The sequence below is a fragment of the Pteropus vampyrus genome, unplaced genomic scaffold (assembly GCF_000151845.1).
Source record: "Pteropus vampyrus isolate Shadow unplaced genomic scaffold, Pvam_2.0 Scaffold113, whole genome shotgun sequence".
NCBI lineage: Eukaryota > Metazoa > Chordata > Mammalia > Chiroptera > Pteropodidae > Pteropus > Pteropus vampyrus.
In genome coordinates, this window is record NW_011888894.1 from 1,293,570 (window position 1) to 1,315,684 (window position 22,115).

General features: G+C 34.1%; 1 protein-coding gene across 4 annotated transcripts in view; it reads right to left on the reverse strand.

Annotated features, from left to right (window-relative positions):
- ZNF638 (zinc finger protein 638) overlaps nt 1-22,115 on the reverse strand; it is a 77,782-nt gene that overhangs the window by 48,260 nt on the left and 7,407 nt on the right. For 3 of the 4 annotated variants that reach the window (XM_011365547.2, XM_023533822.1, XM_011365546.2), the window contains exons 2-6: nt 10,892-12,407; nt 5,988-6,049; nt 1,647-1,715; nt 1,268-1,306; nt 177-523 (exon numbers count right to left, since the gene is read on the reverse strand). In XM_011365547.2, the coding sequence (XP_011363849.1) occupies nt 177-523; nt 1,268-1,306; nt 1,647-1,715; nt 5,988-6,049; nt 10,892-12,205 (1,831 nt within the window). In that variant the 5' untranslated portion in view covers nt 12,206-12,407. The remainder of the gene's footprint in view (nt 1-176; nt 524-1,267; nt 1,307-1,646; nt 1,716-5,987; nt 6,050-10,891; nt 12,408-22,115) is intronic. The other variant, XM_011365548.2, reaches the window with a different exon arrangement.

Consider the following 22,115-nt stretch of genomic DNA (forward strand, 5'->3'; position numbering starts at 1 on the left):
CTAAGGCAAATAAAATAACTCAAATGTCAACTTTTCAAAAGGCATTTAGGTTGGGAAGTTAAAAATAAAACTCTCTTACTCTCAGATAACATAATCATCTATTAAAAAAAAAAAAAAAAAAAAAACCTAAAAAATCTAGACAAAATAAGTAGACTTATTCATGACCATAAACGTACCTGATGATCTCACTGATCTCCTTAATGTCCTTTCAGGGCTAACTGATCGATAGCTTTTTGGACTGCCTCTAAACAGATTTCTCATTCTATATGGTGAACGGGATCTAGATCTGAATCTAGCAATGAAACGATGGCAAATTCTTGGACTTCGACTTCTTGGTCTATACATAAAACGTGTTGGGCTTCGAGATCTATGGAATCGGTGACTTGAGCTTGATCTCCTAGACTGTCTAGGGCTTCGAGATCTATTGAATCTGTGACTTGAGCTTGATCTCCTAGAATGTCTAGGACTGGGGGAATGAGAACGTCTTCTTGGAGTTTCATTTTCTTTTCTGTTGCCTTCATTTCTACAAAGTACAGAAAACACAAAAAAGATTCAGTAATTTAATGTAAACTATTTTAAGAAGTACCTTCTTAAAAACACACTATTAACAATATCATACTCTGATATTATGTATTTATTAAAAACAAAAGCCTGTTTGTTATAATTCAGGCTTGAGATAAATAAGTAATCAGAACAGACGATCAGCCCTCTAATTTCTTGGATCCCTATGTTTCGCTAATTTACAGAAGAATACCATCATCAATTTCTTGGGCTTTTCTTGAATCACTATTAATAGCCGATTATGTTTTAAAAGTATTAAGTTATATAAAGAATTTTGGAAATGATTTATAACTGCTTTTCAACATTTTTTCCTAAAAGATTATGTCATTTACAAACATTTCTTTGACTGCTGTACTTGTACACACAGGCACTGAATAGGGAACCACTAGAGAATAGAAAGCTTAATAAAACCATTCCTAGCCTTCAAGGCATTTATAATCTAAGATCCCACAAATATAAAATAATAATAAAAGAATAAAGTATTTTGATAAAAGACTAAAAACATAGAAGTTCACAGAGGAGAGCTATCACATTTAAGCTAGGGTAATTAAAGAAAGATTCATAGAGACTGTTGCATTTGCCTGCTGTTTATAAGTAAAAATGGTCAAAACAGGACTCAATTTAAAACAATACCTTTAAAAAAAAGTACTTGTTTACTTTTAAAAGAAAATTGAGTTTCAATAATACCACCATTAAAAAAAATTACCTTCTTGATGGGAGGATCTCAGGATTCCAATCAGGATATCTATTTTAGGAATAAATGATATTAACAGTTAAAATAAGACTAAAGCTCAATATATCTATTCAAAACCTATGTTTACAAAGTGACTTATTAGTATATTAAAATACAAAAATAAAAATTTTCTTGGGAGTAAAATATTTTGAGTGTCTAATTCCATAAATAGTCAAAGTATTATGCTAGTAAGCAATTTGGGGAAAAGAAACATATTCCCCGTACTTTTAAAGGCTTAAATATTTTTTTTAAAAGTAAAACAGGCAGTATACCTAACAGTGTTAAGATGTACAAAACAGGTACAAGATACAAACTTAGGTAGGGGTACAAAGAGGGAAGACAGTTGACGTACTTTGCAGAATTCCAGGGGACATGAATGGTGCCCCTTACATTGTACCAAGTGGTCCTCAGAGAGATACATCTAGTGGGAGAAATCAGGAGAGAATTCACAGAAAAGGTTGCTTTTTCTGGTAGCCCTTAAAAAGGTCTATCAATAGGCATGGATCAGGTTAGGTTTCCTGCAGTGGCAATACAGAAAAAAAGGATTGGAGGCAAAACACATGTTCTATTCCAGAAACCAGTCTGGCTGCAGCATGGCAATCATAAAAAGGAATTATGAGCGGGGAAACCTAGAAAGGTAACTCAGAGATAAACTGTAAAGGTCCTTGAATCCAGGTAATGAAGTTGTACATAAGTAAAAGGGAATCAACACATTTCTGAAGTGAAGAGAACACAGGAATGTTTTCAGAACAATCAGAAATAAATATCTGGAATTAGGGGAAAGGATGAGGGCTGAGATATTTAGAAACCAGGCATGTAGAAGCCACAACTATAGTACAAAGAGTGAGAGACTAAAACAGAATGGAGTTTGTAGAAAAAAAGAGGGCTGAGGACAGCATCTTAGGCACACCAACACTTAGAGAGTAAAGCAGACAAAGATAAACCAATGAAAGAGATTAAGGGATAATCACATAAAAAGTAGAAGGAACAGTAACATCACAGAAGCCTAAGAAAACAACATCTTCATCCATTTCTAGAGAATCTGGACTCTAAAGGTTATCTGAAAAAATGGTGATTAAATTAAATCATTCAAAACCATTAATATTCAAAAATATAATTCCAGTAACCAAGAGAGTCAGGTAGGGAAATGCAAGCAGCAGACTCTTTCAACAGTTACCTGGCAGGAAAATAAAGTTAGATCAAAACCTTAGTAAAGGTAAAGTGGTTTTTATTTGTTGCTATTTGTCTCAGACATTAATAGCTTGACTTGACGGCAATTCTCAACTCTTTTTTCCTTTGCCTACCTCTATTACAAAGGCTAAAAAAAGCTAAATATTTGCTATCCCAGCCTCCTTAGAAGATAGCCAGTGATAGATTCTAACCAATGAGACAGAGATGCAAAACCACTGGCAAACTTCCGAGAAAACTTTTGCCCCTTCTTCCTGCTTTGAGGTGACAAACTATGAGAAGACAATGTTAATTTTAATCCATTGTATCCATCATCTAGCATCAACAATTGTCAAAACATGGATAATTTTGTTTCATCTACTCTTATACTTTTTAAAACTTTCCTTACTCTGTACTAAGATCAATTTCTAGTCTTATGGTATAGTCCTTCAAACCAGTGGAATCAAACAAAGCTGGATCTAAATGTAGGTGCTGCCACTTAATAGCCTTGTATCTGAAAGCCAGTTACTTAATATGAGTAGGTCTTAGCTTTCTCGTTGTGTGTACAATGCTGGAAATACAGTTGGCTGTTGACACATGCTAGTTATTAAATGTCCAGAGCTTTCCAATTTATGGATTCACAAGAGCTTAAAGACTATTTATTATTCAAGTATTGGTAATAACGTTTTAGATCTTCACTAGGTTGACTGCCAAAATGCATGTTCTTGTTTCTGCTACCTAGGACAGAATGATAAAGCATATATACTATTCTGCAAGTTGAGTTTGGATGGTCTACATATTACCTAACTAGTTTAAAATGTATTTCAGAAGCATGATACTCCTTACATAGGCTGTATAACAAAGGCTAAGAACAAAGATCTATGTAATTGACATTACCTGTGTCCCAACATGGTACAATAAGCAGACACATCACCTATAAAGTTTTTCTAACAAAAATGTTCAACCTGAATTTAACAATGACAAAACAAACAGAAAGCAGAGAATGTGGTACATTCTACAAGACAGTTTTCTTGGACGTTTCAAAAGAAGTCAACATCATAAAAATATCCTAAAAAATAAAGGGCACAAGGTAAACTGTTCTAGATTAAAAGAGACTGCAATGCATGAATCCTGACTGAATTCTGGATTGGAAGGGTGTATGAGGGGTAGGCAGGGATAGTTATAAAAAGCATTTGGGAAACAGGTGGAAGACATGTTTAATTAAAGAGTGAACTGTCATAATGTCTGCAATATATTTTCAAATAGTTCAGAAAATTTATACATAAAGATATAAAACAGATGTGCAAATGTTAATAAATTGGTGAAAACGAAGAATATATGAATGTTTACTATCTCTTCAACCATTTTGCAGCTTAGAAATTTCTCAGAAAAAAATGTTGAGGGGAGAAAAAAGGGAGCAAAGATCCACGAGTCAGACAGTATTTGTTGGGTAACAGTATGAAATTTGCTTCTTTATGACTCAATTTCCTCACTGGTAAAATCACAAATAACAGATATATGCTTACTGTGGACTGGGCGTTATTCTAAGTGCTTTACATAATTATTTACTCTTCAAAGCAATCCTATGAGATAAATATATAATGATTATTTGTGGCCTTCTCAAGTTAACCAACGACTCTGTCATAATCCAAAAAGATCCAACAAGACAAAGAAAAGGAAGAAGTAATAACCCTTACGAAAAAGAATAAGAATTTAAATATACATTAGTAGAGGAATGACTAAACAGATTAGGTATAAAACACAATGAAACAATGCAGCTTAAAAAAAAGCAGAGTAGCATATATTTGGCCATAGAAGGATCCCAAACACTTAATCAAATCTAATTTATCTTTTAATTTTTTTTAAGTAGAGAGAAAGCCATGAAGAATTTATTCAAGAACACACAATTTGAAAAAAGGTAAAAATGTAGGACAGAGTATTAAAGTGGCAGGTATTGAAAGCTTAAAAACCTTGGTCCTATGTGCATGAAAAAGATAGGCTTACCTAGACAGAGGCTTTATCAAGCATCCATGCTATCTGATCTAGTAAATTAATGACAGTGCATAAAGCTAAAATCTTCTTTCTAGCATTAATGCCTACCTACAGCAAGTAACTCTCTCCCACCCAAATCCTTCACCTTCATAACCTTTAGACATCCCACTGGGTATCTGTGGAAAAATTTGTGGCTTAGGAGTAATTTTCCATTTACGGTGGCTGTAAAGCCTATCCAATTCAGGTAATGATTATTTCTGTATAATAACCTATGTTTCTTTGTAGAGCATCTATATAAGGAAGCAATTACAAACTCTATTCTTATTCTATATGATTCAGGTAGGGCTTGTATCACTCAACACCAGGAGTAGGCACAAGGCAGAACCCCATATTCCTACAACCATTATAACTGGTTCAGAGATGAACAACTAACTCAAAGTAGACCAAAGAGTCAAACCAAGGACTTACACAAGAATTATGAGAAAAGAGGTGCTTTTTTCCCCCTTTGACTTCTGAAATTGCTAGCTATACAGATCACTTAAACCCTGAACTATGAGGGGGTCATTTGCTCTGTGGAAAAAGTGTGCCTGCGATCTCGTAAGGCCAAAGCAAAAGGGAACAGCCAAGAAATCAAAATACTTCTGACACTTTGGTTTTTGTTGAGCATCCAATTCATCTATTCTGAAACTAGAACCATTCCTTAAGCTTCCTAGTTAAATGATCTAATAAGTTCTCTTTCTTTAAAAACAACTTTGGTTAGGTTTATCACTTATAACTAGAGTCCTAGATAATCTCAAAAAAATTTTGTCATGTTTTCATAAAGAACCAAATTAAAAACCAAAACAGCTGCCACAGACCCATTTGCCCAAGTGCTATCAGTCTAGTGACCAGAAACTGGACATCCAAACTCTATCAACATGTTTAATAATGCTAGGTGGAACACTATTTAATTTTATGTTCTGTCAAGGGACATAAGAGAATACTGTTAAATCACACTTTTCATCTTCATTAAGTGCCCTGTCCTAAAGAAGGAAAAGGTAGAAGAATTGAAGAACCAATGTTGAGGAACTAACACATCTAGCTTGTTTGTCTCCTACTTAAGTTTTACTCTGAAAATAGGTTGTAATTCAAAGGAGAGCTTTAGACCTGAAATTAAATTAAATATTGGTATTGGATTGGGTGGTTTTTAGTTATTCATCCTTGAGGGGTGAGGGGGCTGACCCAAGAAGGGAAAACTATCTACTCTAAATTACATAAACCATCCTAAGGAACACAAGCCAGCAAGAAATGAACCAATGATATTAAACATCTACCTACTCATATTAGGAAAAAGTCAGAAGAAAAGATCATATTTAATTCTCTCCTTTTGGAAAAAGATAAAATATACTTCTATAAAATTAGTACTTTAAATAGGCAATACTATTCTAGAAATATTTATCTTCGAAGGACCACAACGAAGGTACTAAACAGTCATACCTGAGCATTAACTATTTTATAAATTTGCTACCTATAAAAAAGAAAAAATAATTCTTACTGTTGACGTAACTGTCGGCAGCTCTCAATATGAGTAGATGTATTTTGATGCTGAATCCAATCCTATTATAAAAGGAGAAAAGTGCTGAAATTAGAACATTCCTCATTGCTGACTAATGAAATTAGGATTTTTAAAATGATAGAGCATACTTTTTCCCCCAAAACTAAACAAATCTAGTTATAAAGAGCATTTAGCTACTCAATAAAATTTTTACAAACAAAAATAAAGGCCTCTAAACAAAGGCACTTAATATCATACACCTCTTTGATGCCATTTTAAAACCTTTTAGTATAGAAAGCATTTTAAAAATCATACCATGTCTACTCATTTTGAAATCAAACATATATATTGAAAGTTGGAGAAAATAAAAGTGTTGATTAGAAATAATTCATCTCCAATATAAACACAGCACTCCAGAGAACATCAAAAACTCTATAAATAAAATGGTATCTGAGATGGCTTTTACCTCTAAAATTCAAGCTAGTAACATTAACAACAACAAAAAATCCTACCTCTTAGGCCAGTACCATTCCAAACAAGGTACTCACTATATTGGCAAAGGATAAAATTAGTAAAAATATGAAAAGCTGGTGATAAAATCTATTTATTTTCAAGATTTAAGGGGAAATAACACCATTTTAAAAACACAATGTCCCTTACATGAAGAGCTTTTACAATGAACAAATTCTTTCTTATACATTACTTTCTTTACAAATCTTCCCTAAAATTACATTCTGTACCCATAAATACCTTCTGGAAAATACATCTGATTAAAAAAAAAAAAAAAGCACAATACAGTTTTCAAAGATAAAGTCTCCCAAGTGAAACAATTAGTTAAAAGCAACATGTGTATTACTCAGTGTTTTATTGTTTCTCCAGCATTTGGATAAGGCAGAAAACTTACTAAACAGTTTTGTATTTTAAAATGTTCCTAGAGAAAAATGTTATTCATTTCCATTCCAAAAACACTCTATTTTGTCATTGCTATAGACGAACTAGAAATTTCCAGTTAAAACCACAGTTGACACTAATTATGGACTCTGCCTTGTCAAGAACTATCTGAAAATAAGTGAATGCTACTTGCAATGCTCAGCAACAGGTTCTGACAAACCCTAAACTATTTCATTAAACCATGACACTGATTGTAGATTGCAAAAAAAAAAGTCTGCACAGCCTGCTCACCAATACAAACGGAGGTTGGCAATTAGTCTCTAGTATTGCTAAACCCATGTTTTTGATAGTAACTGGACAGTTTACATCAAACAGACACACTGGCAGGTAGTAGACTGGGCATGATTTATTGGAACCATAAAGTGTTTTATTTGCATAAGTTGAACAAATCCAGAGATTTTAACCCCAAATCCAGATTTCCTGCTCTTCTTGAAAAAAATATGAAGATATAATACTGCACATGTATGTATTCTATATAGCAAATACCAGCTTATGACGATAGCTGCCCTATTTAAGGCATATTCTCTCCAGTCCTACACACACATATACATGCCCGCTCTGTCTTTTAATAGGTCCACTTCACTCACTGCCATTACTTGATTTAAACTCAGTAAATATACCTATGGCACCCCAGTTTCAAGACTAAGTAACAATATGCAGATTAGAAAAAGGTCTCAAAGCAGTACTGCCTCTCCAGAGAAAGTGATAATTGCCTACTAAGCAGGACATGCTGCAAGGACTATATAGACTTGAGAGAGCCCAGATCAAAGGTGACACTTTTCCATATCCTCCATCCAACTACCTTAAAAATCTTTCATCAGTACTTTCTCAAACTGAATTATTTCTGTCAGAAAGTTTTTAAACCAAAAACAGCCTTCTAAATCAAGGACAGTCAAAAAGTCATAACTTCTAAACCTAAAACTTCCTCCTCTAATGTCTAAATCCCAATTTAGAAAAAAAATACATTTCATATTCTATTGTTGCTCTTTTCAGGCTCATTTGAAAGACTCCAGAGGTGGAGAACGTACTGTCAGACGTTACTAAGAAAAAATTTGCAATTGGTAATTTACATTTATTGGCCATATATTTATGTCATATATGCACTTACAAGGCAGCAAAACATATCACAGAAACAGGAGAGGTGGTTTGTGTCATCTCATCATTTAGTCATCTAACAGTGAAGAATCCCTATCATTTAGTCATCTAGTAGTGAAGAATTCATTGGTTAGCTCCATTGTGCAGCTGTGACTGTAAAAGATGTTTGTTTAAATTGGCAATCAATCTCTGTGAACTCTAATGACCATTAATGATTTCTTTTCCTCTCTAAATTTTACTTTTATTGTATTAGCCCAGCTTTTTACCAGGGAAGCCTCAATTAGTGCCTTACCTTATCTCTTCTTATTCTTATTCATTACACAGTTCAGCTAGATTTATCTCCCTAAAATATACTTTTAACCCATTTCCCATGCAGAAAAAGTGCATCTCGCTGCCAGCCTTAATTTTACATAAACACGCTCTTTGAGGTTGAAGTAAATCTGACTGGTTTTCAATGTGAAAGTAAAATATAAAAACCTTTCTTGGAGTTATTTCGAAACAGAACCTGTCTCTAATCCTAATGTAACAAACGTATACACATATCGGATTCATCAAATGCATCTTCGGCTAACAACTGTTTGAGAACAATGTTAACATACATCGCACATAGGAATGCTATATTTTCTAGGATCTGAAATTTTCACAGATAGAGAATTACTATATTTTGTAAATGAAAATACCATAAAAACAGAATGCTATAAATAGAATGACGTCATTTGTTTCCAAAGACTATCGATATACTAGAGCAATATGAAAAGATAATTAAAGCAAGATATTTCATGTCAGACTTTGGAGATAAAGTTAAGACTATAATCCGTGAGTTATCTTGGGGTAAATGCTGCAGCCACAAGCACTGCCGGCCAGTATTCTCAGGGAAAATCAGAAATGGGTTAACATGTTGTTTCATATAGCGAGAACATTAACTGGCTTCCTCATGCCTCTCACACCTGAAGTTTATTTAAACTTCTTAGGTTCACTTTTCAAGGCCCTTTGTACTTATTGTTGCTGCTCCCATGTGAAATGTTATCCCTCCTCCCCTAGGTATACTGAAGTCACATCATTCAAGACCTATCTTCATTCATCCTACTTCATAAAGTCTTCCTTCCCACATCATTGTAGTCCAAAAAGACTTACTGTAGTTAGTCACTATCAATTAGTCAATTAGTCTTATCTAGACTATACAAAAGTCTTTTGATGTCAGAAAGCATATTTATACTTTTTAAATACATACCGCTAAATACTTAATAGGTGTTGGTAAATTGATAATGTTGGCCTGAACTGATATAAGCCTGAAATAAAGAGAAATATTAAATATCGCTTCTCTACAGAATACCCAAACAAGTTAAATACAATCAACAAATCATTTGTTGTCCTCTCATTTTTTAAAAATTCCTTAGGTGTGTAATTAGAAGACAATGAGACTGTTTAAACTGTTTAAGAATATCTGAATTTTTTAGTTCTTCATTTCTGCCCCAGCACTTAACATAGTCATGTACAAAACTGGTAATTAGTAAACGCAAACTGAATAAAGGTACACCTTTTCTATTTTACAAATAAAAATTTTTAAGTTCTTTAGGATATTTTTCTTGGATTCATCATGACTAATTCAAAGTTCAAAATAAATGGAACAGAGAGTGCTTAACATCCAAATGAGTACTTAGGCTAGGGCTACTTACAGATGATGACTAAGTGCTATGAATTATTCTGAGAGTTTTCAAGACTTTGCTATCCCTTTTGATAGGGTAAGGCAACTATTATTAGAACTCAGCAAATCTAGTTAAAATGAAGTAGAGAATGCTGCTTTCCTTTGCTGGAGCTAACCTTAAGACAAAAGCATCAGTTCTAGATATCAGGTTCTTGTTGGCTGAAACCTGGTGAGTAGGTAATAGACAATAAAAGGATAGGACTGAAAGGGAAAAAAAAAACCAAGAATATCTACAGATTTTTAAGCCTATTCAAAGTATATAACTCAATGCTATGATCTTGAATCAAAGCTTGTTCCCATGGAAAGTCCATTCTTTCCTGATCATTTATGATATAAATCTACAAATCACATTAGTAAATAGACGTGGTTTCCAAACATATATGCAAATAAAACATACTTGGAAAATCTTACTCAAATCCACCAATGATTACTATCAAATAGTATATTCTACATTACTCCTCAGCACCTCTATAAAATACTTCTTTCCAACTATACTAACCATGAAGATATCTACAGCTTCTTTATATTTTAAGGATTTTTCTCTAAATTTTTATCACTTTACACTCTATTCACTGAGCCCACAGCTAGTCCCCAAATAACTCATCTTGACTCAATCTTACTATGGATAATGTTATTTTAGGAAGCTCCTTCTCATGCAACACTAAAAATTCTAGTCCAGAGAGACTCAGAAAATATTTAAACTGACAATAACTGTCTTTAGCCCAAGATGGGAAGATACACGCAAGGCTATACACTGTCTCTTCAAAGTGTGCAGTACAAATGCTTTATTCCAACTTTTTATTATACTAACAGATTCTCTTATTTAAATAAAAGTGACTCGTGTGACATTGTCTTTTAAGTATACAGTTTATGTTATATAAATTTTATGTTGCATAAATTTCCTGGGATAAATAATCAAAAGTTCAAAATAAATGGACGAACCATGTGGTGTGCCGTCACAGGAATACAGAAAGCCTAATACTCAATTAGGTACTTAGGCCAGGGCTACTGAGATTACAACTAAGCATTGCTGTTGTGATCAAAATTAATTTCTGCTCTTTCCTTAATGCCTAGTTAACACCAGCATACATGAGAATTCAGAGGAAACTTGGGCGATGAGTATCATTATACAGTGATCTTTAAAAACACTCACCTTCAAATGACTACATTCTACGTTACACAGAGAACACAAATGTGGAAATATTCTTGGAGACGCTGCATAATAATCATTCATCATTGAGGGAGTTGGAAGTCTCTTCATCTTCTGGGCATCAGCATGTGAAAATTTTGGTAGCCAGGATGCTTTCACAATCCCAAAGGGAGAATGAATGGGAATGTCAGCCTCTGACTGGTAATTCTTTTTACTTCCTCCTGATCCACGCACATTAGGTGAATTAATCACAGGCTCACGTGGGATTCGTTCCTGTTGGCTTACAGATGAAATTAATTCCGATGAAAAAGGTTGCTGGTTCATAGATGGAGGAATCAGAGACTGACTCATTGTCTGGTTAACTGTTTGGCTAATGGATTGGCTGACAGATTTTACAGGTTCAAGGACTGACTGTCCTCCTGAAATGCGTAAGCCTGACATCTTGGTTCCACTCTCAACTGGGAAAAAGGTCTGATTATTGGAGGACTCACTGGGGAAGTCCATGTGTCGAAACACATCTTCAACAGGAAACATAGAATTACACATAACATTTGGTGCAGGAACAGATGCAGAAATGCCCTGCTGTGACCGAAATTCATTCTTGACCTCATCAGTTGGAATTTCAGGATCATAAATACGTACTTCAAGTGGATCTTCTGTGTAGCCATATTTGCTTGCATGCCCATAATCAATCACATTACTTGAAACTGCCTCGCTACCAAGTGTTTCTTTATTTCTGCTCTGAGAAGGTAAATTAGGTAATCGGCGCCCCATTTTTCGCATTCTTATATCCCTCAAAATTAATGGCATATTTTCAGGAGTTAGCTGTTCATCAGGATAGCGGCTGAGTTCTTCTAAGTCTTCATTAGATAATCCAAAACTTGCTAAGATACTTGAGGCACTCTCTTTTGTATAGCGGTTCTGCACTTTAGGATTCTGCTCTGTAACCTGTGTTACAGAACTCTGTTTCACTCCCACTGATGCAGATATCTGAGGCTCATCATCCCACCGACTACTATGAGGTTTCCCCTTCTTTTGTTGTGCTTCATGAAAATCCAGTTTTTCTTTGGTCAATCTTGGATCAGTTCGGTGCTGAGTTACCTGAACATTCATTCTCTGTGGTCCCAAGTTCTGATAAGATTCATGGCCAGCAAATCTGTGTGGAATTCCACGGGCTCTCCCTGCTGGGTAAAATCTTGGGAGACCCATAGATCCAGGCCTCATAAATGGTCCTGGAGGCCTCATCCCAGAAGGGTTAGGTGCTCGTGGCCTCTGAAGTGGAAAGTTTCCTCGAGGATTAAACCTGGGTCTCGACATGGCTATTTTCAAAAAAGCCTGATTTAATAAAGTATAAGGTGGTGTTGAACTATGTGAGGCAACGGCATTCAGCTGCTGAAGCGCCAACTGAGTCTTAATCTGAGCAAAGTGCAAAGGAGATGGGCCCAACAGAAGTGGGTTTGCAATGCCCAGGTTCAAGGAATTCACAAGTGGTGCGAAATTTTCCAAGAATAACACAAAGCTGAAAGTTAAAACACAAATATTAGATCATTTTAACTCAAACTACTTCATGAAGTGGGTTCTACAGCCAGTGTAAAACATTTTGAAACAAAGGCACGAAACCATTCTGCATTTCATACACTTTTAGAATAAGTGCTTATGAGGATTTTAAACTTTCCCAAAAACCTTCTCTTCTTTTCTTTCCCGAATCCAGAACACAAACCCCAAACCTCAAAGCAGAGTTCATGTACACTGTGTTGCACTGGGTGCTGTCCTAGGTGCTGAGTGGTAATTACAACTCCTAAATAATCTTGAAAAACAGTGGGGATTTATTTCACGCTTTAATACTGGAAAAAAAAGATGAAGGCATTAAAATACTTGCAAAGGCACACACACTTAATACGTATCTTATCAGATGTACAAACAATGAAAATAGGAACTATAAGCCTAAAATTTTACAAGATCCATTTTTCCAAGACAGAGCTTCCTTGAAATCACGCCTAATAAATTCCATATAGCAATTAGACTGTACTTAAGCTTCTGCTGTTAAATAGTTGTTGTTTTTTTAAGATGAAAACTTGTCACCAATAACCTGACTGAAGTCTGACAGAAAATGTGCAGTAGCATGGAACTGATTATAACATTACAACATAATATGCAACAAAACCAGTCGCCATTCTCTCAGGTTCCCTCCACGGTAAGAGTATACACAAAAATATATGGATAATAACAATGACTACAGAGTATTGCACATGTGCCAATGACTGTTCCAAGTGCTTTACATGAATTGATTCGTTTCTCACAACTCCAAGACACTAAGGCACAGAGAAGTAACTTACATAGATTTAATAAGTGGCTCGGCGGAGATTTGATCCCAAGGTAATTTGGCCCCATAATCCATGTTCTTAACTACTGATAGATGTGAACAAGAACATCTTGCAGTTCCCAGGCATTATATTAGTTAAAACCGGTTGCTGCCCAGCCCATCGGAATGCAGAACTCATTCCAAACCACTTCTCAGAGAAATAGTACTTTAGCTATCATTCAGGACCAAGGTCAGCAGTCACAGAACTTGCTCTTTCAATTCTCAGTTAAAAAAAACAAAAACGGAAAGAAAAAAAAAAAAAACACAGACTGTGGCTATGCTTTCTATCAAGTTCCTACTTTTATACCTGATAGAAATGCAGGGCAAGAAATGTGAGGTATTTAGGCATTTACACCTACTATGAATTCTATTTGATGATCATCCCTTTCTGGTTCAAGCTACAACTTCAACTGTAACTCTATTATATACTTTCTTCTTTAAACGTAGTGTTAGTGAAATGTTAATTTGGTTGAGAAATTGGCTTTATCTGGTTAACACTCTCCCTGCCAACCATCCTGCATACTGCCACATTTAATTTTTATAAAAGGACATTTTGCCACATTGCTTCTCTGTTCAAAAATCCAAGAGAATCTCATTACTTTTACTTCTTAGCTTTATGTTTATCTAGCCAATCTCTGCCCTTCTAATTTTACCAAACACTTACTCTAGCTAGGCCTTTTGCTCCTATTCCTCTCTTCTCACATGCCTTCATCTCTTCCAATCTAAACAAATGAATAAAAAAAACCTTGCCCTGGACCTGACGTAGTCGATTTTACTCATTCTTCAAAGTCAGACTCCATTAAACCTTCCTTGACTACCAGGGCCCAGAATGAGTCTCCTAATAAACTTCCTTATTTATTGCTTATATCATTTGGGACTGATACTTTTTACTATTTTGTTTTTGTGTGCTTATTTGCAGCCTTTTCAACAATCTAGCGTCAATTCAAGACACGTTCACTATTGTCTTGTCTCCCAAAACTACTAAAACTACTCAAAATGCCCTTAAACATTTGTAAAACTATCAGAATGATCACACCCAAAGTCCTCATAACTGACATAATTAAATTTCAAATTAGAATGAAACACAAAAAATACAATAAACATTACAGACTTCTGATTCACCAGACACAAGCAGCAGACACAAGCTTACTGAATAATGATATCCAACTTCTCTGTAAATAATGTTCACTTATAACTCCAGGTCTTTTTAAACAATCATAAATCATATGAAACTATATCTACCTTCTACAACAAAAATACTTCCAAGAACTTTTCTTTACCCAGTCCTTAAAAACAATCATCGCTTATGAAAGCAGTTTGTCATCTAGTTACATCCTTTATGCACTATTTTTCTTAACTGGTAAAGACGCCTCTCACAACTTCAGGAGCACAAACTCTTCAAAATATTTTCTCCCCCATAATAACCCAAAAAGGGACAGATTTCAGTCAGTCATCTAATTATCACATGGAGGTGTAAACAAGTATCACTGAAAGTATCTACATTTTAAGTTTTTTAAATGCAAAAACCAATGGATTTCCTAATGTGGCTAGCACTGTCTTACACATTGATGTAAGTATACATTTACAGAATGCAAGAGAACAGCCATTCACATACTATATACTGCAGACACTAGTGTTCTGTGAGACTGTAGGTCTTCTACAAAGGAATTCCCTGGTCAAGAAAGTTTGAAATGCATGCGCATGCTACCCTTGTTAGAGGGGCACAATACCTACTGCATACTAAAAGCTCTGAGGTGTCATGTTGTCAAAAAAACTTTCATTTTGTATTTCCCAACCTTAAGTTTTTCATCATGTATATACCCAAGCGTGATAGCTGAAATATTTAGTAATTGGTAAAGCACAAGCAATGAACAATCAGAACAGTAATTTGTGCCTTATCGTGTGCAAGCTGAGTCCTCAGTCCATCTTTCCTCCACTTCCCTTAGTTGTTATGCACAAAGTGATGGCAGGGAGTCCTAAGGACTAAAAGAGTGGGGAAGTCAAGTCCAACCTTGGGGCAACAGCTACTTACTAATGTGGACAGAATTATTTCAATATTTTAACAACTGGCCTATCTGTATCAGTGTGTAGTCACTGGCTATCGGTCCTGAAAAGACACCAGTCTTTCACAGAACAATCTAAAGTATACATAAAGATAAGAATAAAAGGCCTTTTCCTAATTAAGGAATTTCAACTATCAATAAGCAGAAGTTTGGTTTGTCTGCATTTTTTAGGAGCCTTAAAAAAATTATGCTAGAATTCTTGTATCATTAGTCCATTGTGAAGTCTAATATAATGAAAACAGAGTAAAGTTAACAGCCATAGCTCCCCCAAAGATATCTCTCCCTCTCTCTTGGGTAAGACAAGTTAGAAGCCTGTTCAGCCATTGCTATTTATTAGCGTTCTGAATCCAGGATCTGCTAGCTAAAGAAAGTTTCTCTCTTGGCATGCATAACCTAGATAATCCATTATAAGTAAATATCACTTTCAGTAGGTCGCCTACCAACCTCCTTTCTGAGAACAAGTTTCATTAATCCTCCTGTACTTTAAGTCAACACTTCTCTTAACTTTTATCCCAAGATTCTTTCCTAATTTCAGACTTCTAAATCTAGCATATTTTTCCCTTTTAGTTTATATTTAACATTTTCAGATAGTAATCCACTAATGTAAAATCATCAAACACCTTCTTATACTACCATATCATTTCTAATTCTGGTAGAGAAGTTTCTGACAAAGTAGTCATCAAAACATTATCATTAAAAGAGAAATTATGGTAAGTTACTTTACATTATACATGTGTTCAGCTGTCTACAGCTCTATTCCAACAACAATGATGTGAATTTTAAATCAGAAGCATGAAATACAATGTTGAGCACTGGTCATTGGTAAGAACTGACAAATACATTTTTGAAACTGTAATAGTCTGCCTACAATTTTTATGCCAAATAACATCTTCAATGGCTAAAATTTTTAAAAGTAATCTTGTATTTTCTTTGTGAACAAAATTAAGTATGTTCATATTTCATTTGTGTAATTTTCATTTTATTTTAAAAGCATAAGCACATTTTTAATCATTTAGGTAAGTTACTGTTTAATCTTCTCAGAGCATATTCACCTCAAATAAAATGTTTTGACTAAAAAGATGCTTGTATTTATATTTCAAGCTATTTATAAGGCATTATAAATTCCACTTAACAATTATATAATTCTGAAGCCCTATTTCTTCAAATCTAACTTAAGGATAGGCAAGGCCCACACCATCAGCATACTTTTTCCTTTATCACTTAACTTTTCTCACCTTTCTCTTGTTTAAATTTCAGCCCTATCAATGATGCAACAGGGTAAAATTACTTAATGCAAATTCTAACACCAGATACAAGCACAAGAATTTGTGGTATTCTCAATTGATCCATGGGAATAAAAATTCCAAAATCAAGTATCAGGTCATTCGGCATAGGTTTTAAAAATACTAAAGAAAACTCAAGAGAAACTGTCTTAACAATCAGAGAGTAATTTCAAATCCAGCAGTTATCTACCCAGTTAACAAATAATGGGCATTGCTGTTCCAGGTGTGGAAGTAGCAAAGTTATTAAGTCAGAACAGATCCCTACCTTCACAGAGCTAACACTTCACTTTTTAAGATGGAGCTAATGTCTCATAAGAACTAGAGAAACCAATAAAAAAAAAAATTACAGAAACCAAAATAATAAAATTTAGTTAGAATTCTCCTAGAAATTTCCCTTCTCACACTTCTGCAATTTAAAGGGCTTGCAGTGACTGGAAACTGGTTGACTAAACTATGGTATATCTATATTATGCACTTGGAAAAAGAAATGCTATTATTCATTCATTAGGATAGACTTTAAGAAATAATGGATTAAAAAAACTCTTTAATTTTATATTAGCCTATGGACAAGAAATAAAATGCTGGTTCAAAATGAAATGCCCATTCAATAGTAATCCATACTACACTGTAAATATGTAAACAGTTTAACATCACTACATCTAAAGTCAAACTGGTTTCTAATCCCAAAAGAGGAAATGTAGTATTTCAAATGTGCTATCAGAAGAAATCCAAGGTTTCACCAACAATGGCATTCACTAATTTGACAATAATTTTAAAATATTGCTAATACCACAGATATATACAACTATCAAGGTAACAAGTGATGGCAAGATACTTAGAATATTTGATACAGTAAATATAATCTTTATTATCCATAACCATTAAAGAATATGCCATTTTCTGGATAACTGAGCTTCCTAAGAGCTAAAAATTAATCCTTTACATTTCGATTTAAATATTTTTAAAACAAAAACTTCCTAATATGTGCTTCAACGAGGAATTTTAAGTTTTTCATTTTTCTTATTCTTCCGGCCAATGCAATATACAACACCCACTACTTTTGGGAAGAATATGGCTTAAAAAAAAAAAAAAAATCAATGGAGGTTCTAAATGAAATTTTTTTCAGACACAGAGCACAAGCCACAGCATCGAAAGGCTTTTAATGGCTCGGGTCGGGAACCATCAGAAAAAATATGAAAACTCTTTCTGGGTTGGACAGGAGCTTCAGAATTTGGAGTTGATCAAGAACAAGTTGTTAATGTTGAAACCAGGGTGTGGAACAATACTCCAGAAATGTTTTGTTTTGTTTTTGAAAGGGGGTGGGGGTAGGGAAGCTGTAAATTCAAGCTGAGACATTTTATCATCCAACTTTCTTAAAAGGCCTATAACCCAAAAAAAGATAAGTCCTATTTAGGGGTTTCAGAATCTAGGCCTTCAAGGCCTAAATTTAGATGGCAGTGACAACTCCCTTTGCACTTCCTTCTGTATCTAATTTTTAGCTACGGGTTCTTCTGCACTGCCACATTCCTGATGCTTTTTGCTTTCACTTCTGTAAATCTCATCTTTGTTTTTTTGTTTTGATTTTCTGGCAGAAAGGACCATCTAATAGGCAAGGTCAGAAGGTTAGAAAACAATGAAAAGTTTCTTAGAAGTGTCCAAATCCTGTGTGCCATTGGGGGATGAGTTGAGAATGGAAATATATTCAGTTGCTGTGGTCAGTAGGTTCTCATTGTTTCTTTACCACCACAGATCTCTTTTTCCTCTTCTTTTTGATTTATAGGAAAGGGATAAATTCAGAATTGACATAATTTATTAAAAATTTTTTGAGTCTAATAACGACAGTCATTATGCTAGTCCCTTGAATTGTAAAGCCAAATAAAATAAAGCATGATTCCTATAGTCAAAGTGCAAGCAATCTGACAAAAACAAAAACAAAAAACAGTAAACTAACTGCAGTACAGTTTGTCAATAGTATATAACAAGGCTAAAGTATCAGAAAAGTATTTCTGGAAGAGGTAATGAATGCTTGAGTTGAGTTTTATAGGATGAATAACTTCCAGAATTTTGAGGAAACTAGAAGAAATGAGACTTCAGATAACAAGGTCTAAACATGTATTTATCAACTTGTAGAACATTTAGAATAAGCCTGGGTTAAAGATTCTGAATGAAATACTGTAATGAGAGAGCTGTACTGGAATGATTTTTAAAATTATAAATAAAGAAACCTATTAACTGCATATTTCTGACAAAGCTACAAATTTCTGGACCAAAACAAAACATAGCTTCAGTTAAAACATTTGAATCTTTGGTAACCTCAGGACTACTTAATAAAATCATCTATGAATGCGGAAAAAAATACGTGATAGGAACCTATCTCTCTTATGCCAACTATAAGCTAGTTTATACTGACTTGCATTTTCTCTAAAAAACTATCAAATTTAAACCCTCTGCTCTCTACACCAATTCCCTCAATCAACAATGTTCCAATCATTTAATTTCTGATTATAAAATTCTACATATTCCTATAAATATTTTATACTTTTCCTTTCACCATCATCACCATCCTACAACACTCAACACCACAGCTGTCATCCATCCTAATTCAGTCACCAAATGCTTAGATCCTTAAAATATTTTAGTACCACTCTTCCACATGAAAATCTTTACCACTTTACTGCTGCCTGTAATACATTGTCCAAACTTATCAACCTGGCATTTAGTATATAACTTGATCCCAATCAACCCTTCACACCTTACTAGTTAATAATACTTAAGACCTGCTACAGCCAAATCAGTCTATTTGTTATCATCTGACCACTTCCAACAAATTATTGCTTCCATAGTTTAGTCATACTCTACTACTTAGAATACTGCTACCTCTAAGAATCAAACCCATTCTTCAAGATACTTCTAAGCACCGCCCCACAAGAACTCAGATAAAATATAAGTATCTACAGTGTCTGATAAAGAAGCTGCCCAGTAAATGTTAGTTTCACTCTCCCTCTCCTCACTCCTTCCTTGAGCAGAGGGCTTTTAAGGCTCACAAATCACACTCCTGAGCATCAGTATCTTTTAAATCTCTGCCTCTGCGAAACATGTTAAATTTAGAGGGGAAAGGGGGTAAGAAACAAGAAAAGCAAAAATTATAAAAATAATTCCTATACCTGTTCACACACAACCTTTTTCAATCTTAACAGAGTCACAAAAATAGTTAAAGCTCTAGAAAACAAAACCCATCCTGTAAGGACAATGTAACAGGTGCAATCCAAAAAGTCTGCTGCTCTTTATAAAAAAGTGTTTCGAAGCAGTAATTCCTAATAATGTAAAAGTCTTAAAAAAAAAAAAAGAAAAGAAAAGAAAAAGGCTCAAAATGCAAAGAGATCAGAAAAGAGCAAACTCCCCAACTGCACAACAGTATACTCTGGTCTAAAGTTACACTTTTTCCTTGGCTATTATAAACTGAAAATCTATAGTTACCCATATAGATTCATTGAAGAACGGGCATAAAAATCAACTGTTACGGCTCAAGTACTTATTAAGAAGAATGATGAATTTGGGATGGCCTTTCAAACAATCTAGAAAAAAAGAGTGTATGTCTGAGTGGGGACTAGGGGTAGGTGGTGGGTGAAGAAGTTTGAGGAAGCAGGACTGGCAAAATATTTGCTGTGGAAGCTTAGTAACAGTTTCATAAGGATTTACTACTTACCTTCCCTCAACTTTTTTTTTACGTTTGAACGTTAGCAAAATAAAAAGTTAAAGAGCTAAATATTAAGTATGACATTATTAATAGAAAAAGGGGGGAGTATAAAAACAAGGTAACTTCATACTTCTCAGATTATCACACCAAGGTCAAACAAAAGCCAAAATTGGCTGACTTATTATGATAAGCAGGCAATGTACAAATAAATGCAGATTTAAGTCTAAAAATTTCATTTTAGTTCATTATTCCCTACACTCATCCTTTCCACCTGACTTAACTGATTTTTATCCATTAGTTATTAAACAATTTCATGTTCCACTTTTTCTGTTTCACTATATTTTTTTGGTAGAAAAAACTTGTGAAACAAAGATTAAGCAAAACAAGCAAAGGGTTCTTGATAAGAAACCTCTGATTAAGAATTAGGTTATGCAACACCCAAGAAAACAAACCTTGTCTTCTGAGAATGATACTGATATAACCTAAAAACAATGTGACTAAGGAACAGGAACCAATAAGACGAGAGTAAATTTGGCACTAACAATGCAAAAACAAGTGAACAAATATAGACAGGTATTATAAAGCCTTTTTCATTTAATTCCAGCTCTGGCCATAAAGAGATTCGTTTCCCTAGAGGAATTAATGGATAGCCAACTTATGAAATCATGGAAAAATCTGGGTTGAGATCTGAATTCTTAATTATTAACTTTTTTGAAAACAATCGCAATTAAGTAGTATTAACTCTAAAATAAATTTTTATTTTTGATAAGTAACACATGCTTGTTACAGAAAACAAAAGTAACTGAAATCCTTATCAATAAAACCATCGTCTAGAGTGAACTAATATTTTGATATAATTTCTTCTAGTTTTGTATATGTGCATGCATGCATGAATGGTAAGGGGAAGAGGGTATACCAAACTTTACTGTATGAAATTAGAACTACACTGTTATTTTCAATCAACGTTTTATTTTCCTATATTAACATTTTTCAAAAACAGGACATTTGTCACAAAACATTCTGAATTCTGAAACTTTTATTTTGACAAACAGCAGTTAAAAACTCTTTTCTATGTCCTTTTAAGAACTAAAACATACTACTCTAAAATAAGAAATATTCAGTAAAATGTCGACCATAAAAATTGTAGTAGAAAAATTCTATTAGAAACTGAGTTCTTGAGGAAGACATAAAGAAATGGCTTGATGGATTAAAAAAATATCACCAGTAGGTCCCATGAGGCATTTGAGATATCCACTACCATGGACAATCAAAAACTGCCTGTTTTTTAATTTTTTTATTTTTTAACTGAACTGTCTGTTATGTTGATGCAGTCTTTCAGAAAGAAGGAAATCTTTAATTTAGATAGGGGTAAAGAAATCTGAAATCGAAAAATCTGAAAGCATCCTCAAAAATTAGCCAGATCATAATGGCTCCATTAGATTCACAATGAAAAGATTTGTATCAGACTTTAGACTTGAACTTTTATAGCATTTTGTGGTTAACAAAGCACTTTAATATTATCTCATTTGAGCCTTGCAAAACCTTGTGAGCAAGGGAATCCCAGATTACAAATTAAGTAAGGCCTTGGAACTAAATGGTAAGATCACAACTAGAACCTTAACTCTTGGTTTTCTTTCTATGCTGTATTCTAGATATATAAAATTTAAATTCATTTTATAGCTTTGTTTCTCTAATTATAAAAATATATGTTCGTTACCACACCCCCCCAAAAAAAATCATCCTGACAGGAATAAAAAATTTTCTACAATCTTATCACAAAAGGAAAACTACCATTAAGGTTACTTTACTAGGTATATACCCA